The sequence below is a fragment of the Rhinoraja longicauda genome, chromosome 10, assembly GCF_053455715.1.
Source record: "Rhinoraja longicauda isolate Sanriku21f chromosome 10, sRhiLon1.1, whole genome shotgun sequence".
NCBI lineage: Eukaryota > Metazoa > Chordata > Chondrichthyes > Rajiformes > Arhynchobatidae > Rhinoraja > Rhinoraja longicauda.
This window is the reverse complement of record NC_135962.1, coordinates 10,977,241-10,997,747: the sequence shown is the minus strand read 5'-3', so window position 1 is coordinate 10,997,747 and position 20,507 is coordinate 10,977,241. Positions and strand designations below refer to the sequence as shown.

General features: G+C 41.8%; 1 protein-coding gene across 1 annotated transcript in view; it reads left to right on the top strand.

Annotated features, from left to right (window-relative positions):
* Window positions 1–20,018, top strand: part of ubr1 (ubiquitin protein ligase E3 component n-recognin 1) — a 155,467-nt gene extending 135,449 nt beyond the window's left edge. The window contains exons 41-47 of the mRNA XM_078406202.1: window positions 3,228–3,361; window positions 5,637–5,745; window positions 8,596–8,652; window positions 11,512–11,589; window positions 13,738–13,908; window positions 14,727–14,828; window positions 18,473–20,018. Coding sequence (XP_078262328.1) covers window positions 3,228–3,361; window positions 5,637–5,745; window positions 8,596–8,652; window positions 11,512–11,589; window positions 13,738–13,908; window positions 14,727–14,828; window positions 18,473–18,608 — 787 coding nt within the window. The 3' untranslated portion in view covers window positions 18,609–20,018. The remainder of the gene's footprint in view (window positions 1–3,227; window positions 3,362–5,636; window positions 5,746–8,595; window positions 8,653–11,511; window positions 11,590–13,737; window positions 13,909–14,726; window positions 14,829–18,472) is intronic.
* The last annotated feature ends 489 nt before the right edge of the window (window positions 20,019–20,507 follow it).

The window sequence follows — 20,507 nt, the reverse complement described above, 5'->3', positions numbered from 1 at the left end:
ACTGGTGATGCTCTGCCTGGCCTGTATTGCAGCCATCTTTAGCTTATGCTTGTTTTGGGGGCTAGTCCCCTTCAGTTTTCTCTTCAGCACATAAAAGGCATGCTCAATTGGGTTCAGTTCAGGTGATTGACTTGGCTACTCAAGAATTTACCATTTTTTAGCTTTGAAAAACTCCTTTGTTGCTTTAGCAGTATGTTTGGAATCATTGTCTTGCTGTAGAATGAACCATCGGCCAATGAGTTTTAAGGCATTTGTTTGAACTTGGACAGATAGGATGTGTCTATACACTTCAGAATTCATTATGCTACTACCATCAGCAGTTGTATCATCAATGAAGATAAGTGAGCCAGTACCTTCAGCAGCCGTACATGCCCAGGCCATAACACCCCCACCACCGTGTTTCACAGATGAGATGGTATGCTTTGGATCTTGGGGAGTTCCTTCTCTCCTCCATACTTTGCTCTTGCCGTCACTCTGATATAAGTTAACCTTCGTCTCATCTGTCCACAAGACCTTTTTTCAGAACTGTGGTTGCTCTTTTAAGTACTTCTTCTGTAACCTGGCCATCCTATTTTTGCAGTTAACCAGTGGTTTGCATCTTGCAGTGTAGCCTTCTGTTCATGAAGTCTTCTGCGGACAGTGGTAATTGACAAATCCACACTTGACTCCTGAAGAGTGTTTCTGATCTGTCGGACAGGTGTTTGGGGATTTTTCTTTATTATAGAGAGAATTCTTCTGTCATCAGCTGTGGAGGTCTTCCTTGGCCTGCCAGTCCCTTTGCGATTAGTAAGCTCACCAGTGCTCTCTTTCTTCTTAATGGTTCCAAACAGTTGATTTTGGTTTAGCTGATGTCTCTAACAGTTTTTACTTTCACCTTCCATTATTTTATTCCATAGCTGCCTTTCACTCAGTCATAATGATGTTGCCAATCTCCTTCTAGCACATATCAATACATACCAGCCACACTCTATATGTAGCCAGTCACAGGATCCTTGATTCCACATGCAGCCAGCCCCAGTTTCCTTCTGCCACCTATCAAATCGTAACCAGTCCCAGTGTCCTTCCTTCCCATTCCCACACTGACCTTTCTGTCCTGGCCATCTTCCACTGTCTGAGTAAAATTGGAGGAACAGCACATCATATTTTGCTTGGACAGCTTACAACCCAGTGGTATAAATATTGATTTCTCTAACTTCAAGTAACCCTTACTTTCCCTCTCCGTCTCTCAGTGAATAGTTTCACTGTCCACCTGATTAATTTTACTGTTTGTATGCCTCGTTGTCACCTTCCCCTCAGCCAACAATGAACCATTCTACATTTCCTTGATAATTATCTGCTTTGATCTGTTGTTTTCACACCTTACATTCACGTTGTACCCTTCCATATCTCCAGTTTCCGTCTCTTCTGACTTCGCAGTCTGAAGAAGGGTCTCCAACTGAAATGTCATCCATTCTTTCTCTCCAGACATTGCTGCCTGTCCCGCTGAGTTACTCGAGCATTTTGTGTCTATCTTCAGTCTCCTTCAATCTGTGCATCACTATGTAACCAGCCCCAGTCTCCTTCATTCCGCGTATCAATATGTCGGCAGCCATATTTTCCTTCATCTCATATGTGCCACATATGTAGCTTCCAGCTTAAACTTTTTATCATTGAAGATGCTCAATGGTTATTAAATGTTCCCTGATGAGGAATGGTGATAAATTTAAGGCAAGCACCTCAGTTATCTACCGCATTGTTTTCTGCATCGACAGAAATTGTGATGTTTGCGACAGAATCTACTAAGACATGATTTAATGTACAGGGACTTTAAAACTATTTTACTGTCCTCTACCTGTTCCCCCTTGGTCAATTAATCCGCCGTCATGGTCTCAACTTCCACTGCTTCGCCGATGATATCCAGCTCCTCATCTCCACCAAGTCAATCTCCACCACCACACACTCTACACTGACAAACTGCATCACTGAAATAAAATCTTGGCTTCAATCAAATTTCCTCAAACTCAACTGCAACAAATCTGAAATCATCATCATTGGTCCAAAAACGCTCACCAAATCCACCCAAAACTTCATCCTCAATATTGATGGTCTCCCAGTATCCACCTCCCCTCACATCCAGAATCTTGGAATCATCTTTGATCAAACCCTCTCCTTCGACAAACACATCAAACACATCACAAAGACAGCCTTCTTCCACCTCAAAAACATTGCCCGTCTCCGTCCATCCCTCTCCTTCACAGCTGCAGAAACCCTCATCCACGCCTTCATCACCTCCCGTCTGGACTACTGCAACAGCCTCCTCTATGGCTCACCCTCAAAAATCATCAGTAAACTTCAATACATTCAAAACTCCGCTGCCCGTCTACTCACCCACTCCCCGATCCGTGACCATATCACCCCCGTCCTTTACAAACTCCACTGGCTCCCCATCCCCCAGAGAATCCAATACAAAATCCTCCTCATGACCTACAAAGCCCTCCATAACCTGGCCCCGTCCTACCTGACTGACCTCCTCCACAGGCACACTCCCACCTGCACCCTCCGCTCTGCTGCTGCCAATCTCCTGTGTCCCCCCCATCCGGACCAAACTCAGATCCTGGGGGGACAGGGCTTTCTCCATCGCTGCTCCCACCCTATGGAACTCACTACCCCAAACCGTCAGAGACTCCTCCTCACTCACCACATTCAAAACATCACTGAAATCTCACCTCTTCAGCACTGCCTTCAACCACTGAAGGTCACCTCACCTTCTGTCTCCTTTCTCTGTTCGTTTACTTATTTATCTATTTATTCACTTCTCTATGTTCTAGAAATCCCTGTAAAGCGTCTTTGAGTGTTTGAAAAGCGCTATATAAATGTAATGCATTATTATTATTATTATTAAATCACACTTCAGCCAGTATTCCTTTTACTTAATGCAAGAACGTATACTGTCTTGCTCTTTTGTTTTTCTTCCATTAATCTAGGCTTCTCTCCATTCTCTGTCTTAAGGTCTACTTGTATCATTGGACTCTGTGATATACTGTCAACATAGAAATGTTCTTCTTTTACCTCTGTTATTTCATTTAATGAGAAGAAAATTCATTTGCAATGTTTCAGCATTCTGGACATTAATGTTAACTTTTTAATCCAAATTACTGTTTGCTCATTATTAATTTTGCTCATCCTGTACTGCAAAGCTTTTGCTTAATTTGGGCTGAATTCATTGAAATAAGTTGCATTTATTACAGATCTTTAGAAAATAAGCCCTGTGGCTGGTACCTGTGGAATTGTGTAAAATGTGGCATCACTCCATTTCTCCGCTGTTCTGCTTTGTTCTTCAACTACCTGCTTGGTGTGCCACCGCCTGCAGATCTCTCAAAAGGTACGTGAAGAGGAACTATTACTAATCTAGTTAGAGCAGGATTTGGTGAATGTAAAGATTTGCTTTTGTCAGAGAGGAACGGGTAAAAAAGCACAAAAACTCAATCTGAAAACGAAGCAATAATTCTTAGATTAATGCAACATTTTTAAACATTCGTAAGCCCTTCACATGTGTGCTGCCAAACAAAATTTGATGTCTAAACACCAAAAAGATACTGGTCTTTTCTGTGGTCGCAGCTGTCGATTTTAAGAAACACTAGACGGGTGTATACCCATTGGGTGTAAATCTCTCCTGCGGTCGCGGCAACCCCCGTTGGATGCAAACCTCTCCTGAGGGCCGAGCAACCCCACTGATCCGTGGACCTGTTGGCGGGCGGGGAGTGCCCCCCAGGGCCGTGGGCGAGCGAGGGGGGACAGGGAAGGGTAGAGGGAGCCACTCACGTCGGCCCCGGGCATCCATTGCGTCGGCCAAAGTGAGCCATGGACCCGAAACCTGTTCTGCAGCGAACGGCGGCGATGGTCATCTTGTTGGACCCTGTTGGACCCTCAGCCGCCGCACTGCACCACGGGAGGAAGGTCAGGCACGGGGCAAGCCGGGACGGGTGCTGGTCCTCCTGCTGATCCACCCGGCAGGGGGTGGGGGAGCGCATTTGATTAAAGTTTATTAAGTAAATTGTTTTTAAAAAGTAACAAAAGTTTATTTATTGAGTGCATGGGAGAATGATAGTAGGATGGGCCTAAAATTGTGGCGCTATCGTGTACTATTTTTCTCTGGATGAAAATTGCACATACGGGACAAATAAACATACAGGGGAAGAGAGCAAACAAGATGAGAGTTTTTATATTTATATATATAGATTTGAGAGGATAGTGGGCCAAGGCTGTAGAGGTGGAATAACCTCTTCAAGGAATTGAAAGGCATGTGTGCCTGTGATGGAGCAAAGAAAATAGGGATATACTGGAGGCCAAAATAAGAAAGTCATAAGGCAAAGAATGATTGCATGGACTCTATGGTGACTTCTATGTAATAGGAAGAGGTTGAAGCAGACGATGTGTGATGGATGGGGATGAAATTGAAAAGGAACCAAATGAGAGGTTGCTGGTATGGAGTTTGACAAGATGCAGTGATATTGGGGAGTGGAGAACCCAGGCAACAATGGCAAGTTATGAGTAATCAGTATTACTCTGAGGTGATTTAAGTAAACAGAATAAATAATATTCCACTGTCAGGAAAGGTTCTATGTTTGCAGTGATTCTTTGGATTTTATGGCACTGAAGTGATTCTGGCACATGAGCCACATTTACTGATTTACTTTTCCCCAGAAATGTAATTAAATCCCACTATGGCAGCTGGGGAAATTATATTCAAGAAACTTTTTTTTAAATGAAAGCTTGTCTCAATAACATTTTCCACAAAACTACCAGATTGTTGTTAAAGTCCATCTGGTGTACTTTAAAAGAGGAAGCTTGCAGCTGTGTGACCCCACTAGTTGCCTCTTCACTGCCTCACATTTCAGGGATGGATGATAAATGCCAGTGTTGTCAGCAATGTCCACATCTCCAGGGCAAACAAGTAAAATAATTCAGCCACCATGCCTATCGGTCTGGGAAATAAACTGAAAACACTGGAAACGTTTAGCAGGTAGAGCAGCAGCTGTGGAAGGAGAAACTGTTACCATTTTGGGTCTGGAATCTTTCATCAGAACTGGGAAAGAGAAATGAACTAATTCCACATCTGAACTCTCAGACCAGGGTATTGAAGCATGGATGGTGATGAGTCGGTGTACAGGAGAGAGGTAGAACACCTGGTTGAGTGGTGCCCCAACAACAATCTCTCACTCAATATCAACAAAAACAAGGAACTAATTGTTAACTTCTGAAAGGGGAAGTAAGAAGCTTCAAATTTCTGGGTGTTTACATCTTGGATGACCTACCCTGGGCCCAGCACATCCACAATTTTAATTCCAGTTTCTGTGGCACGAAGGGAGTAATATGGTTCCTGGTGTTCCTTCTGCTAAATCTGCCCCTGTTATCTTGTGGCCATACTCCTATACACACCATTCCTGAAACTTGTGCTTTTTAACAGCACAGGTATCAAGAGTTAAAATAAAAATGGTTTCCATGTAAAAATAGTTTTTCCTTTGATGCGATTATGGCAAATATATCCACATAAAACTAGTAAAATATCTTGAAAATTCAACACTGTATAAAGTAACTCCTGTATAAAGTAACTGCTTTATTTTTATCGGACTGAAAAAGCATCTCTTTCTTCCTAGGCTCTTCAGAGGGACAGTTTGAAGCCTTATGTTATTACCTGGCTTTGCCAACCAATCTTTTCAAGCTTTTTCATGATTATAAGGACACAGTAACCCCTTTATTGCAAAGGTATGTACTACTTCTGACATTAAATGCTCAGTGATTAACACAGATCAGGATAAAATTCTGATTGATTGGAATATTCTGCGCATATTCCATGGCAAAGCAAACTAAAAGCAAAATAGTTCAGATGCTGGAATTCTGAAATCAAAGCAGGAAATGTTGGTGATGCTCAGTAGACCAGGCAGCATCTGTGGAAAGAGGCACATGCCAGCCTTCAGGTTTTGACGATGAATTCAACGGTTTCAGAATTGAGCACTAGTCTGGTATCTCATATTTTCAGCATTTTCATTGTTCTCGTTTTTCATTCATTGTCTCCTCCTTGCACTCCTTCACCACCACCCTTCAGCTCGAGGTATCGCTTGTTCCATTCGGTCTCTCTGTGGTTTCCGCCATGTCACCTTCATTCCTTCCCTCATCTCTCTCTGCTGATTCAAACTTGTTTCATTTCGAGCTATTCTTAGTCTGATGAAAATCATTGAGTCATAGAGTAATACAGTGTGGAAACAGGCCATTCGGCCCAACTTGCCCACACTAGCCAACATGTCCCAGCTACACTAGTCCCACCTGCCTGTGTTTGGTCCGTATTTCTGTTTCCATGCTATATCTCTAAACAGCACTCCTGATGTTGCTTCATCAATGTCCCATGCAACAGAAACATAACTTCCATCCTTGTGTATACTCTTAATATTTTTCCTACCAGCAGTACTTAACAGCAGCCTTTTGTAAATCATGCACAAGGACACGTAGATCTTCTTCCTGCAGTATCTCACCATTTGCATAATATTTTTTCTATTTTTCCCTCTAAAAATGGACACTGAATATTTTCACGTATTCCATTCCATTTACCAGATCTTTGCCCGCTCACTTCCCCTAGTGCTTTTTGTTTTCTCATTACATTCTTTTTAACAATCTACTTTCCTAACAGTCTTTCTATCATCTGCCATTCATGGCTCTTCTGCTATTTGATAAAATTGTGGCTGATGACATTCCTCAATTCTATTTTTCTATCTTCCTTTGAATATCAAAACTCTTTCAATCTCAATCTTGGATAAACTCAAAACAAGATCATTTATTAAATCAATAATTGACCGCAGCCAATTTGAACTCAGCCCAGGGCTGAGAATTTTCTAATAGCCCACCTGAACCTGACCCACATGGCTGGTTCCCAACCAGTTTTGAGACAGTTTTGGCAGCCAGTCTCCAAACACCAACTGAACAACTACTGCCAACTGGGGAAGAGAATTCTAAGGAACCAACCACTGGAGCTGCAGCTGTGTACTTTTCCTCTTACTCTTATCCTAACCTCATTTAGTTAGTTATTGCATTCTACTTCAGCAGATTGCACTACAATTTTTGCACCATAGTGCTGCTTTACTTTTGGTGCCGTATCTATCATTATCATGCATACTGTTTGAGCTTCATGCGACTATTTTATCTTAGTATACTTGACAAAACCTAACCTGAATCTGTGTGAAGAATTTTTTTCCTGACTTCATTTCTTATCTCCACATCTTTATCCTTAGTGTTGTGTGCATGAAGCCAAATGAAACAACTTTTCAGCATGCAGCTTGTAATTGAGAATCCTGAGTGTTTCAATGAGATCAGCTCCCATTTTCCTAGGCTCCATTTTAAGATTATTTGGGATTTTTGGATTCCAAAGACGAGGGATAGTGATGGGAGTGGTGTGCACGGATCAATGCTGGGACTTTTGTTTATTATATATAAGTGACTTGGATGCAAATGTAAGTGGGTTGGTTGGTGAGTTGATATAGATCAGTACAGACATGGGTGGAGAATTGGAAGAAGCGAGTGTGAGGTTTTTCCACTTTGGGAGGTCAAATGTAATGGGAAGCTATGAAGTCAATGGTAGGAGCCTTAACAGCATTGATGTGCAGAAAGGTTTTTTGGGGTCTAAGTCTGTAGCTTATTGAAAATGGAAACACAAGTAGATAGTGGTAAAGAAGGTATTGTATGCCTGCGTTAATGATCGGGACATTGAGTATAAGAGTCAAGAAATCATGTTGCAGCTTGATAAAGCTTTGGTTAGGCCTCATTTGGAGTATTATGTGGAGCTGTGGTCACCCCGTTACAGGAAGGATAGGGTGGCTTTGGAGAGGGTGCTGAAGAGGTTTACCGGAACGCTGCCTGAAATAGAGGGTATTGGCTATAAGAAAGGTTTGGGCAAAATTGGATTGTTTTCTCTGGAACATCGGAGGTTTGGAGGAGACCTGATATAAGTATATAGAAGTATGTAAAATTGTGAGTTGCATAGATAGGGTCCACAGTTAGAACCTTGTTTCCATGGTGGAAATGTTGAAAACTGAAGTTCTTAGCTTTAAGGATAGAGGGGGAAACTTTAAAGGACATGTGCAGGGCAAGTATTTTGCACAGAGAGTGGAGTTGCCTGAAACATGCTGCCAGAGGTGGTGGAAGAGGTACAAGAGTGGCGCAATATGGTATTGGAGGGATATGGATGACGTGCAGACAGAGGCGATTAGTTTAACTTGACATAATATTCGGCACAGACATTGTGGGCCGCAGAGCCTGTTCCTGTGCTGTTCTATGTAATCCCAAGGAACTGAAACCACATGCATGTTTGCCACTTAATACGCTCACAATATTTGTATAATTTCGTATCAAATAGATTTTCATTGCAGTAAATGTATTGTGGTCGTTTATTTAATTGTACAGTATTTTGTGAGTTGACATTAACGCCCATGTAGAATGCTATTCTATTCCTTTAGAGCTAAAGTTAATTCATTGATTTATTTTTAAAAAGGAGTTCCCAGCTTTTCAATCTAAAACAAGAATGTTGCAACTGAGTATTCTGTAGATAATGTTTTTGTTTTATTTCAGGTGGTGTTCAGATTCTTCAGTGCAAAGTTTTCTCAAGGGACAGAGAACATCAGTTTGGTAAGTTAGTCTTGCATCTTTGCATCTGGTTGTGTTGTCCCTTAGCTCAGACAAAGCCACATTCACAATCCAGAATTGTGCATGTGGTTGTATGTGTTTGTGTGTGGTGGTGTGGGGGGAGGGGGGGGGGGGAGTGAGGCTTTTAGAGGATTGAAAAGGTGCAGGTAGTCACAGGAATGGGCAGACGGGAAAGGTAATTGGAGGAATCGGAACATAAATAGACTTAACTTAACGGTAGATCTAAATATGATGAGCCTTATGCCCTTAACTGTCTATACTTGGCCTCTTTCATTGGCATGGTGAGACCACTTACAAACTTGAAGAGCAGCACCTTATATTCTGTTGGGTAGCCTGCAACCCAACGGCATGAACATTGAATTCTCCAATTTCAAGGAAAACCCTCACACCCCCTCCTGATCTACTCAGATCCACTCACCCACACTTTCATTGCACCCCCTGCCCCATGTCATCTAGTTTATTTCCCCTCATCTACCTTCTCTTTCTCATCACCCACCTCCACCCCCTCCAAGTCCTCATTTCTCAGCTCCTCCCCCTGTTCCCTTTACCCACCATCCCTCTCTTTGATTCTACATTTAACTCCTCCCTATTTGTGAGATTTTACCATCTGCAACTCTTCCTCTTCTCCACTTCTCACTTGCAGTCTTGCTTACTCTCTCCATTCCTCTCTCCCCCACCTGACTCATCTGTCCATCATTACCTAGATCCACCTATCAATTGCTACCTCTTGGCCCACTGCTTCCCCTCACCTCTTTTTACCAGCTTTCTCCCCTCTCCTCGAATCTTGAAAAAGGATCCTGACCCAAAACTTTGTCCATTTCCCTTCACAGATGCTGCCTGGCCCACTAAGTTACTCTTTAGAGATATAGAGTGGAAACAGGTCCTTCAGCCCACGAGTCCACGCCGACCAGCAATCACCCGTGCACTAGCACTATCCTACACACTAGGGACAATTTATAATTTACAGAGGCTAATTAATCTACAAACCTGTGCGTCTTTGGAGTGTGGGAGGAAACCGGAGCACCCAGTGAAAACCTACATGGTCACAGGGAGAACGTACAAATATCTGTACAGGATCGAACCTGGGTCTCTGGCGCTGTCAGGCAGCAACTCTACCGCTGTGCCACTGTGCCGTCCAGCAATTATTTTTAGACTCTCCCTCCTTGTTCACTTTAAAAACTTAACCTTTGTGCAGATGGGTGGTAATGAAAGGTTAGACTTTTTAATAAAATTTGGCACCACATTGAACACACCAAAGCCTAATAGTTGTTGCACACAACAGCAACTAACTGAATCTGGCTGCATTGGGATGAGCAGTTGGAGTTGTTTGTGCAAGCCAGTTCTGGTTGTTCCCAGTGTGTGACCTTATAGTCCAGTTCCAGGGATGGCAGTGTAAGGATAGGGGACAAGTTGTCCCAGAAAACAACAAACCTGTGGAATTCTCTATCACAGAAAGTGAGATGAAATCATTGAACATATTAAAAGATATGTTCAATATTGTTCCAGGAGAGAGAGCAGGAATGCAGGACTGAATTTGGATGAATCCTCCTGAATGGTGGAACAGCCTCAAAAGATGGACCACTTTTTATTCTGTTCTGTAACCTTCAATCCAGTGGGCTTCTTAAATAATTTGAGATGGAAAGGAAAGAATGTTGCTACCGTTTTGGATTCTCAGAAAGTGAATTAAACATGAGCTCAAATTTATTCATACTCAATTAACCTGAAAGTGACAGCACAGGTAGACAGAGCAGTGGAGATAGTTTATGGAAAGCTTGCCTTCATCGGGCATTGAATATAGGAGGTGGTATATCATGTTACAAACGACGTACAAATAAAGTCCAATGCAAATCATTGTTTCAACCATATTTGGAATAGTCTGCAGTTCTGATCACTGTGCTGTGGGAAGCACCTGATTAAGCTCGAGAGGGTGCCGAAAAGATTCACAGGAATGTTGCTGGGATTAGAAGGTTTTGCGTTATAAAGAGAGATTTGGACAGCTGGGACTTCATCCTGGGAATGAGGGAGGCTGAGGGGTTACCTTATTGAGGTTTATAAAATTATGAGGGGCGTAAATGAGGAGAATGGTCACTGTTACTTTGCCAGCGTTGATGAGTCTGAAACTAGTAGGCATAAATTAAATCTTCTTTCGTGTCCATCTTCTATGTTTCAAATGTTACATCATTGTCATCTTCCGTCCTGAAAAGGGTGCAAGCTTCCGGCGACATTCAGTGGGAGCCATCACTTGTACAATAGATGATGGTGGTAGCAGAATTAGCTCAGGACACTTCCATTTTCCAGCCCCACGACGTGGACGTTTCTTCTATGTGGCCGGCATAGATTAAATGACCAAAAAGATTTAAATGGAATCTGAGGGGCAAATTTTTCAGAGTGGTGGGTATAAGGAACGTGCTGTCAGAGGAGATGGTAGGAGCATTAGTCACAATGTTAAAATACATTTGGACAGGTACATGGATAGGTACGGTGTAGAAGGATATGAATCAAATGTAGGAATGTTGGATTAGAATAGATAGGCATCTTGGAATGGTCAAGTTGGACCATGGGCCCATTTCTGTGCTGAGTAGCTTTATGAATCTCAAACATCTTAGGATTGAACAAAAATGCAAATGCATCTCCTACTGTTTTTCCATCCACTCATATTGAAGAGTTTGAGAGACCAATGAGAAAGTAGAATGAGATCTTGTTTGGTATGTTTCACTTTCTCCAAAAGATGAATGATGGCAGTTGTATAGAATGCTTATTGAAGCTATTTCAATGCATTTAAAATTATATCTTTCAAACATTGTCTTTTAATGCTCCTTAACAATAAATTGTTTCTTGAAGCTATCCGAGAGAACGAAATCAATTAATAGATCTCCCTGAAGACTACAGTTCTCTTTTGAACCAAGGTTGTCAGCATAGGTGAGTTCATTGTGGAACATTTCCTTTGAGTATTGCCTTATTGTGTACTTTAATAGTCCTGGAAGTAAGTGTGTGTAAGTGTAAATGGAATGGAATGTACAACGTTCTACTTCCCAAGAATGAATGCACTTTCAAAATTGGCAGAGTGGTCCTCTGCAGGACCACTCTTGAACTGATATTTGGAAATTATTAGATTCAATGACTTACTATATTGCAACTCTTTGTCTGGACACTGAGCTATAATATAGGCTGAGGGAGACCAGAGCCACTGGTGTCTGTGCTTCTAAGAGCAGTAAAATGCAAAACAGGAGCAGAACATATCTAATAATGGACCTGGATCAGACTGCCACCTTTGATTCCATTATGTGTGTTTTGAGTTCTGAAATTGGTGTTGTTAACCTGTCTGCATCTTTACCTCAAACGAGGTCTGTAACCAGAAGTATGAAGTGCAGACATTGGCCTGTCATAAGGAATAGGAGTAGAATTAGGTCACTCAGCCCACCAAGTCTATTCCACCATTCAACCTCTGACACCTGTACTCATCAAGAATCTATCTATCGCTGCCTTCAAAATATGTACAAACTTAGCCTCCACAGCGTTCTGTGGCAAAGAATTCCACTGATTCACCACCCTCTAACTAAATACATTTCTCCTCATCTCCTTCCTAAAAGAATGTCCTTTAATTCTGAGGCTATGACCTCTAGTCCTAGACTCTCCCATGAGTGGAAACATCCTCTCCACATCCACTCTATCCAAGCCTTTCACTATTCTGTTTGTTTCAATCAGGCCCCCCCCTCATTTTCTAAAATCCAGCGAGTACAGGCCCAGTGCTGACAAACACTCATCATAGGTTAACCTACTCATTCCTGGGATCATTCTTGTAAACCACCTTTGGACCCTCTCCAGAGCCAGCACATCTCAGATATGGTGCCCAAAATTGCTCACAATACTCCAAATGCAGCCTTACCAGCACCTTATAGAGCCTCAGCATTACATCCCTGTTTTTGTATAAAAGCCCTCTTGAAATAAATGCTAGCATTGAGTTTGCTTTCTTTACTACTGATTCGACTTGCAGATTAACTTTTTGGGAATCCTGTACCAGCACTCCCAAGTCCACTTGCACCTCAGATTTCTGGGTTCTCACCCCATTTAGAAAATAGTCTACGCCTTTATTTCTACTGCCAAAATGCATGATTCCACTCTTTGCTACACAATATTCCATCTGCCACTTCTCTGCCCACTCTCCCAACCTGTCCAAGTCCTTCTGCAGAGTCCCCTGCTTTCTCTACCCTACCTGCCCCTCCACCTATTTTCGTATCATCCGTATGCCACAAAGCCTTCAATCCCCTCATCCAAATCATTAATATACAACGTGAAGAGTAACGGTCCCAGCACCGACCCTTGCGGAAATCCACTAGTCAATGGCAGCCAACCAGAAAAAGCCCCCTCTTTGTCTGCCATCCAGCCAAATGACTATCCATGCTAATATCTGCCCTTTGATACTGTGGGCTTTCATCCTCATAAGTAGCCTAACGTGTGGCACCTTATCAAAGGCTTTCCGAAAATCTAAGTAAACAACATCATCTGACTCTCCTTTGTCTGTCCTGCTATTTACTTCTTCAAAGAATTCCAGCAATATCATTGTCCAATATCATTGGAGAAGATCTGGGTTTCTGGGTTGAGCATCTCCTTCAGGCGGATTGTGCACTGAAACCACTCTGCTACTTGAGTGATAAGGTGGTTGTTCTGATCTGATCCTGCAAAGGAACCTGATAATCACAGGGCCAAAAGAGATCATTTGGTTCAAAGCATCAATCTGGCTCTTCAGGAGAACGTTCTCTGGTTATGACTCTGCTCATTTTCTACTTTAAAAAAATCTGCTTTATGGTTTAGGCCATATTTTCATCTATTATCTTTTGAGGATTGCTTTTAAACCTGCTTCTACAACATTATTAAACTTTCCAGATCAAAACTACTCACAATATTAAAAAAAGCACTTTTCCCGAGTCCTTTTGCCAATTATGTTAAATCGGTGACTTTTGAATCATGGCCTTCTTTGCTAAAGGGGATGTGTAGAGGTGAGAGGATTCAGTGTATGTGCAAGATTTAAGTGCTATAACCTGGAACTAATTTCTGCTCTTTCACCAGTTGCCCCAGATCATCTGATGATGAGCCCAAGAATTTTGCCCTCTGCATGTTCTGTGGAGCCATGCTGTGTTCGCAGAGTCAGTGCTGCAGGGAAGAAGTGAATGGAGAAGAGTTTGGAGCATGCGCAGTTCATGCTATTAACTGTGGGTCCGGTTTGGGAATGTTCCTCAGGTATCTTGTTATGCAAACTGATTTGTGTTTAATTAATGGCACAGAGGTATCATGATCTGTACTACACAAAGAGTTTGTATGCTGTGCCGGTCGCTAAAAAATTGTTCCGTTGGTCTATAGATTTCCCGTTGCATGTATTTATTCATTTACCCTTTGAAAGTGGCATTGATCACTGCTTCATGAAAACACTATTTTTCTCATCTTTTTTGATTTGGTTAGTTTAATTGATGATAGCTCATACACTGCATTCATCACTGAGGATGTGTCTTTCATTCCATCCAGTTGAGGAAGTTGATAGCCAATGTGCCAGAGAGACAAAGAGCTCTGCAGGTTCAAGGCTCAGGAACCAGTCATGGCTGGGATGATGGTTGCAATGTTACAGCTAAATCTGTTTGGCCACTGATGGGTCATCTACGGCTCCCACTTGTTAGAATCTATTGACCCATACTGAACAGGTTTGGCTTGCAAGTGTTGCAGTAGCCTACTTATATTTGCAGTTAGGCCCACACACTGACCACAGACCAAGGATATGAGGGATTAGTGATCAATCAGGGCCTACAGAATCCAAACTCCAGCATTGTAGGGACCATTCTTTTAATCGCTCAAACCTGGACTTTACCATACACTCTTCCCTAAGTGTAATAGATGAGTATGGAATCCAAGCTATCAAATCAAATTAAAGCTATATAATGCAAAGAAATGATAAAGTGGAAGTTACTTTACCTATTGCGACATTACAAGCAAATTGGAGAGTTCACTTCTGACAACATCTTCAGGCAGTAGGATATCAGAATATTTGTTACCTTTCCACCCACCAGGATACGGGAGTGTCAGGTGTTGCTGCTGGCAGGAAAGAACAGAGGATGTTTCATACCCGCTCCATACCTGGACGATTATGGAGAGACCGACCAGTTGCTCAGGTATGATTATTTCAAAGGAATGTATTTGCTAACATTGAATTGTTTGGACAGCCAGTTGATATCTTTCCAAGCGAGCTGAATGACATTTTCCAAATCTCTGCTATCAGGGACTATATGGATACTGCAGAGTAAGTGGATTCTGTAAAAGTTATCAATGGATGTTATAGTTCATTGGAATTGACGTAGGGATGGTGCGACCGGAGAGATTACTATTAATAGCTAACGATTTGATGCATCGACTTCACTTATTCACTTTTCCTCCATCTACCTGGAGCTGAAATTAATAGCCCATGGTATTGGAAAGGTCATATAGAAAACAAAAAGTTGGTATAAATGGGTCCTTTTCAAACTAGAGGGAGGTAACTTGTGCAGTATCTCAGGGATTGGTTCTGGACCTTTAATGGTTTACAATTTCTATTAATGACCTGGAGAAGGGAACAAAACGTACAGTTTCCAAGTGTGCTGAGTATACAAAAATAATGGAAGGGCATGTATATTAAGGACATGTGTCTATACAACAGGATATAAATGGATTGGGAGATTGTTCAAAAACTTGACAAATAGAGTTCAATGTAGAGAAGATTGAGGTCATGCACTTCGGAAAGAGGATGGCAATTAGGTAAATGGAGAGAGACTGCAAATGAGTGAAGTTCAGAGGAAGCAGGTGTTCTCATGAATGAATCACACAAAGTTAGCTGGCAGATTTAACAAGGCAAATGGCATGAAGTCTTTTATTGCAAAACTGTTGGAGATTAAGAATAAGGAGGTTTTATTACAGTTGTACGGGAACTTGGTGAGGCCATGCCTGGAGTGCTGTGGAGACACAGACTGCTGATGCTGGAATCTGGAGCAAAAAACAAACTGCTGGAGGACCCCAGCGGGTCAAGCAGCGTCTGTTGAAGCTCTCTTCTCATTTCACCCCTCCTACCTTGTGATCTTATAGAGGCATATAAAATAATGAGGGGAATAGATGGGGTGAATGCACATGGGCTTTTACCCATGGAAGAGGAATCAAGAACCAGCAGACAAAGGCTTAAGATAAGTGGGACAAGATTCAATAGGAGCCTAAGGGGCAAATTTCTCACTAAGAGGGTGGCCGGTATATGGAACGAGCTGCCTGAAGAAATAGTTGAGACAGATACTACTATAGCATTGAAAAGACACTAAGACAGGTCCTTGGATCGGAAAAGTTTAGCAAAATATGGAACAAACGCGAGCACATGGGACAAACTTAGTTGGAGCATCTTGGTCAGTTGGCCAAAGAATTTATTTCCCTATTGTTATGACTCAAAAATGACTATGACTTCCATTTCTTTATCTAGAGGGCTATCTTTCTTCCACTCTCTGGCCTGATGCAGGGTTTCAACCCAAAACTTTGACCAGACCTTTGCCTCCACAGTTGCTGCCTTGTCTGCTGAGTTCCCCCAGTTTTTTGTGCCTGTTAAACTGTGCATAGTTTTGGACTCTTTACTTAAGAAAAGGTACATTAGCATTGGAGATTTCCAAAGCAGATTCACCAGGCCCATGCCTGGGGTTGTCGTATCGAGAGGCAGAATGGTGCGGGTCTGTATTCCTTGAAGTTTAGAAAAAACAAAGGATGACCCCATTCAAATACAAAATTCTTGGAAGGTTTCACAAGAAAGATATTGCAATGTTCTCACTCATGGAAGGGTTACAAATATAGTTATAAGATAAGAGGTGGATCATTTAAAACAGAGGTGTGTTGAAATTTCTTCTCTCAGCGTGGTGATTCTCTAGAATGTTTTGCCCCTACGTATGTTGGAAGCCAGATCATCACAAACATTTTAGGTGGATATAGATAAATGAGGGTTATGGGGATCTAGCAGAGAGGAGTTGAGGCAGGCATAGCTCAGCCATAGTCATATTGAATGACGGGCAGGCTTGAGGGGCCCAATGGCCTACTTCTATTTTCTTGTAATCTTTTTCCGTGATAGAGTTTGGAACAGTGTGTCTGTTTCAGGAGTCTGGTGTAAATGATTCCAAGCTACCCAAGTCACACTTAGTCCTACTTTGTTACTGTAACCATGCCAACCTTTGCCCTCCAGTGCTGTAACCCAGGGCAGGGAGCTTGGCAGGCAAGATTGGCCAAGCTCAGTGGTTGAGGCAGATATTGTTTTGATGAGGACTTGGAGAGCAGTAACAGGGCCAAGGATGGAGAGCTGGAAAGAGTTATTTGATTTGGTAGCCTTTCTTCAGCCAGCAGGAGCATGGGCTAAACAGCATCCTGCTATAGATTCTGCATCTCTCCCTTTAAGCTGTCCGGCGCACGTCCAGTCATGAATGAGCAGAAACTTCCTATAGCTAAATGTTTGGAATGAAGGCATTGACTATGGACAGTCTCACAAGCATCGCCTTATAACTCCTGGATCCATCCTTCCCTCTGACACTGTCTGAAACTGAATAATATTGCACTTGTCATTCTTGACCATCTGAGGCTTAGACCTCGTTTTCATTCCCTCACCAGGGTCACCATTTTCCACTCCTTGTAAAATTGCTTGCATCAGTTCATCTGCTGTTATCAGTTTCATCAAAACAATTGTTGACTGTCCAGTCAACTTGTTTCAGTTGATAATTAGGCAACACCAGCATTTTGAAGGGTTACATTTGTTTCATTCTTGGATTGCAAAAGTCCTGTCAGGCTGGTTGAAGACTTTGTGGAACCAATGTCTTCATGACTCGCTGTCTCCTTTGCCAACTGAATCTTCCAGTACACTCCTGAGTAGCCTCCCCGCCTTTATTATTCTTAAATTTGGTGTTGTCCAGGAAACTAGTGTCCACTTTCTAACACACATCATCCATTTCACCCATCCTGAACTTGCTGATCTAAATTAATGTCCCACAGGTATTTTCAAATGATACCACCTCACCTTCGTGGTCCATTCACTCCCTAATGCTGTGGTCTCATTTATTCCACTGTCCCTCCAGAGCATCATTGCTCCTTCAGTTCTAACTTTCTCAGCAGCCTGACCATAACTGCTGCTTTGAAGGCTGTCATTGCAAAGCCCTAAGCTGTTAATTCTCCTAAAATCTCTTCAGCTCTCTTTCCTCCTCTACTTAAGATCTTACTTTTAAAACTATCTCATGTGTTTCCACATGATTTTACCTTGTTTGATGAATATTCTGTGACATTCCTTCAGGGTTCAAGTACCTTGTAAGTCAAAATGGCTGTGTGATTATTAGGTTTAGTGCCAAAGCAATTGCCAGAAGTTGCAGTCGATTTGCCTGTCATTTCTCCTGTAAGTCAAGGGAGGGCAGGAAATACTGTTGGCATGCCAAACCAAACCACACATTAGCTGAGAAAGCGGTCGATCACCTTACAGTGGGAGGCTGTTATTCTGTGGGATGTACAATGTGCTCCAAGCTCTTGTTCTTCCAGTCTGATCACCTAATATTTCTAGAGGAAAATATTATCTTCCAGCTACGAACCAGATCCATTAGTAGTTCTGTATCGTATTTTTATCTCTGTCATTTTGTTTTCTATTTCTGCAACTGCAATCTCCTTGTATTCATGCAGATTATCACCTTGCAATAATAACATCTTTCACCTGAAAACTTGAGAAAATGAAGTCTTGTACAGTTACTATTTCCAGAGATTTAACGAATTTGGATACTTTTTCTTAAAGGAGAGGCAATCCACTGCATCTGTGCACCGAGCGATACAAGAAGCTCCAGCAACTGTGGCTTCAGCACCGCATTCTCGAAGAGATCACAAGGAATCAAGATGCAAACCAAATCATCTTTGATTGGCAACAGCTCTGAATTATTGACCCAAACACGTTCGAGCAGCGCACCATCACTGCACCTTGCTGTTTCTATCACGTCAGTGACTATTTTCTCAGAGCTGATTAAACTGATGTGAACTGCTTCTAATCTGCTGTGACTGTAATCTAGTTACAGTGCAGCCAGCTCATACCAGCAAGGAAGCCAATGACTTTCTGGCCTCATACACTCTTTTTAAAATGGAATACCCTTTGACCATATGTCTTACATGGAAACCTTGGTGTAGAAAAGGAAAAGTAATCGGAGAGTGAAGTTAGAGATTTTAATTGATGGATATATGTCTTCCAGTCCCCATGCCTCCCCATCACTGGCTTTGTTATGTAAATCACTTTCTGCCGTGTAAACCAGCCCTCGAAAGGTCAGAATAGTCAAAGTTGCTGATATTTTATTTGGTGCCTGTTGTAGAACAGTTGAAGTAGGATAAGGCTGTGTACATTTGGAGCCACAGTGATCAGAACCATTCATGTCACTCCATCTTGCTTAAGTTTAACATTTTTTTAAATTACAATGCTTAACTATGTTTGGGATGCATCAGGGATGTAGAGAAGCATGTTGTGATCTCAGAATTGAGAAACCCATTTATCTCCTATAAAATTTTGCTTTGTTTCAACATCTTGATCCATGTAATTGACATCAGGCAGTAGTCAATGTTAATTGACAAATGCTCTATTTGATTTTGCTAAAATTATTGCTCAAAATAATGTTATTTTAAGAATGCAGACATTATTTTACATTCTTGAATGTATGGCAGGGTGATAACAACATGAGAACATATTAGCAGGAGTCAGGCATCTGCCCCCCCACCCCTCCCTCGACCCCTCATATTTGTTGCCTCACTCGTAAGACCCTCTTTGATTCTGTTCTAACAACGCAAGCTTATTTCAGTCAGTTAAAGTTTAAAATAAGTGTGGATAATAAACAAAACTATTGAAGAGGAGCTAATATGTATCTTATTATCAAATATTAAACATGAAAACTTTCAGAGAGTGGATACTGCTGTATTGAATTTGTGAGTGCTTAAAAGTCTGCCCAGTTGCTGAAAGTTCTGTGTAAAAGTATATTTGGTGACAAAATACAATGAAAGTTGTGTTATAATGTATGTGCCTGCCCTATTTCATAAGGTGCTTTACTGTGAATCACATTTAATTGTGATGCTCTTTAGCACGGTGAAAGCAGAATTGTTGGAACAAGGGAGATTTTTATCCACTCCCAGGTTCAACTGATATAGGTATCTGATTTTCCATCTGTTTCTGTATTAAGGGGACCGTGTGACCTAGTACTAGTTCTGCCAAGTTTCAACAGATATTTTATAAAGTTAAATACAAATGAAGAATGTATCAAATGCAGTGTATTTTCTGTTTTTATTTTTGGGGTGGGACTGTACAATAAATGACATGATTACTAAATAATAGTCCTGTGGTGTATGTATTTTTACATTGGTGAGTTATCAGTAATCTATCACTAATACATTTGATGTGTTATAACAGTCATGCTGTCATGACCATTGGTGGTGAGAACATAGTGAGCTGTTGTTTAAGATTTTTAGTCACTGATCAGTGCACCCTGAATTAAAACTTAAGTCATTGTTTTTGGATGAAATTCGGTAGCATTTAAGGAACTGCTTTTAAGTGAAATCTGGAAATGCAGAGGAGGTGGAAGGGAATTGTTGGCAGCCAGTCTGATAACAGTTGCTGATAGTTCACATTTGAATCACTGCCCTGTAAATTGACTTCCGTGCCCACAGTTCCAGCCTTCCACGTGTGCTTTGAGCACCAATTACAAATTCAGTCTAAGTTAGTTATTGAGAAATGGGGAGTTTAGCTCAGCAGCGTCACTAACCAGAATCCAGTTGCATGTCTTTTGAGCAAAGTTGCCTTC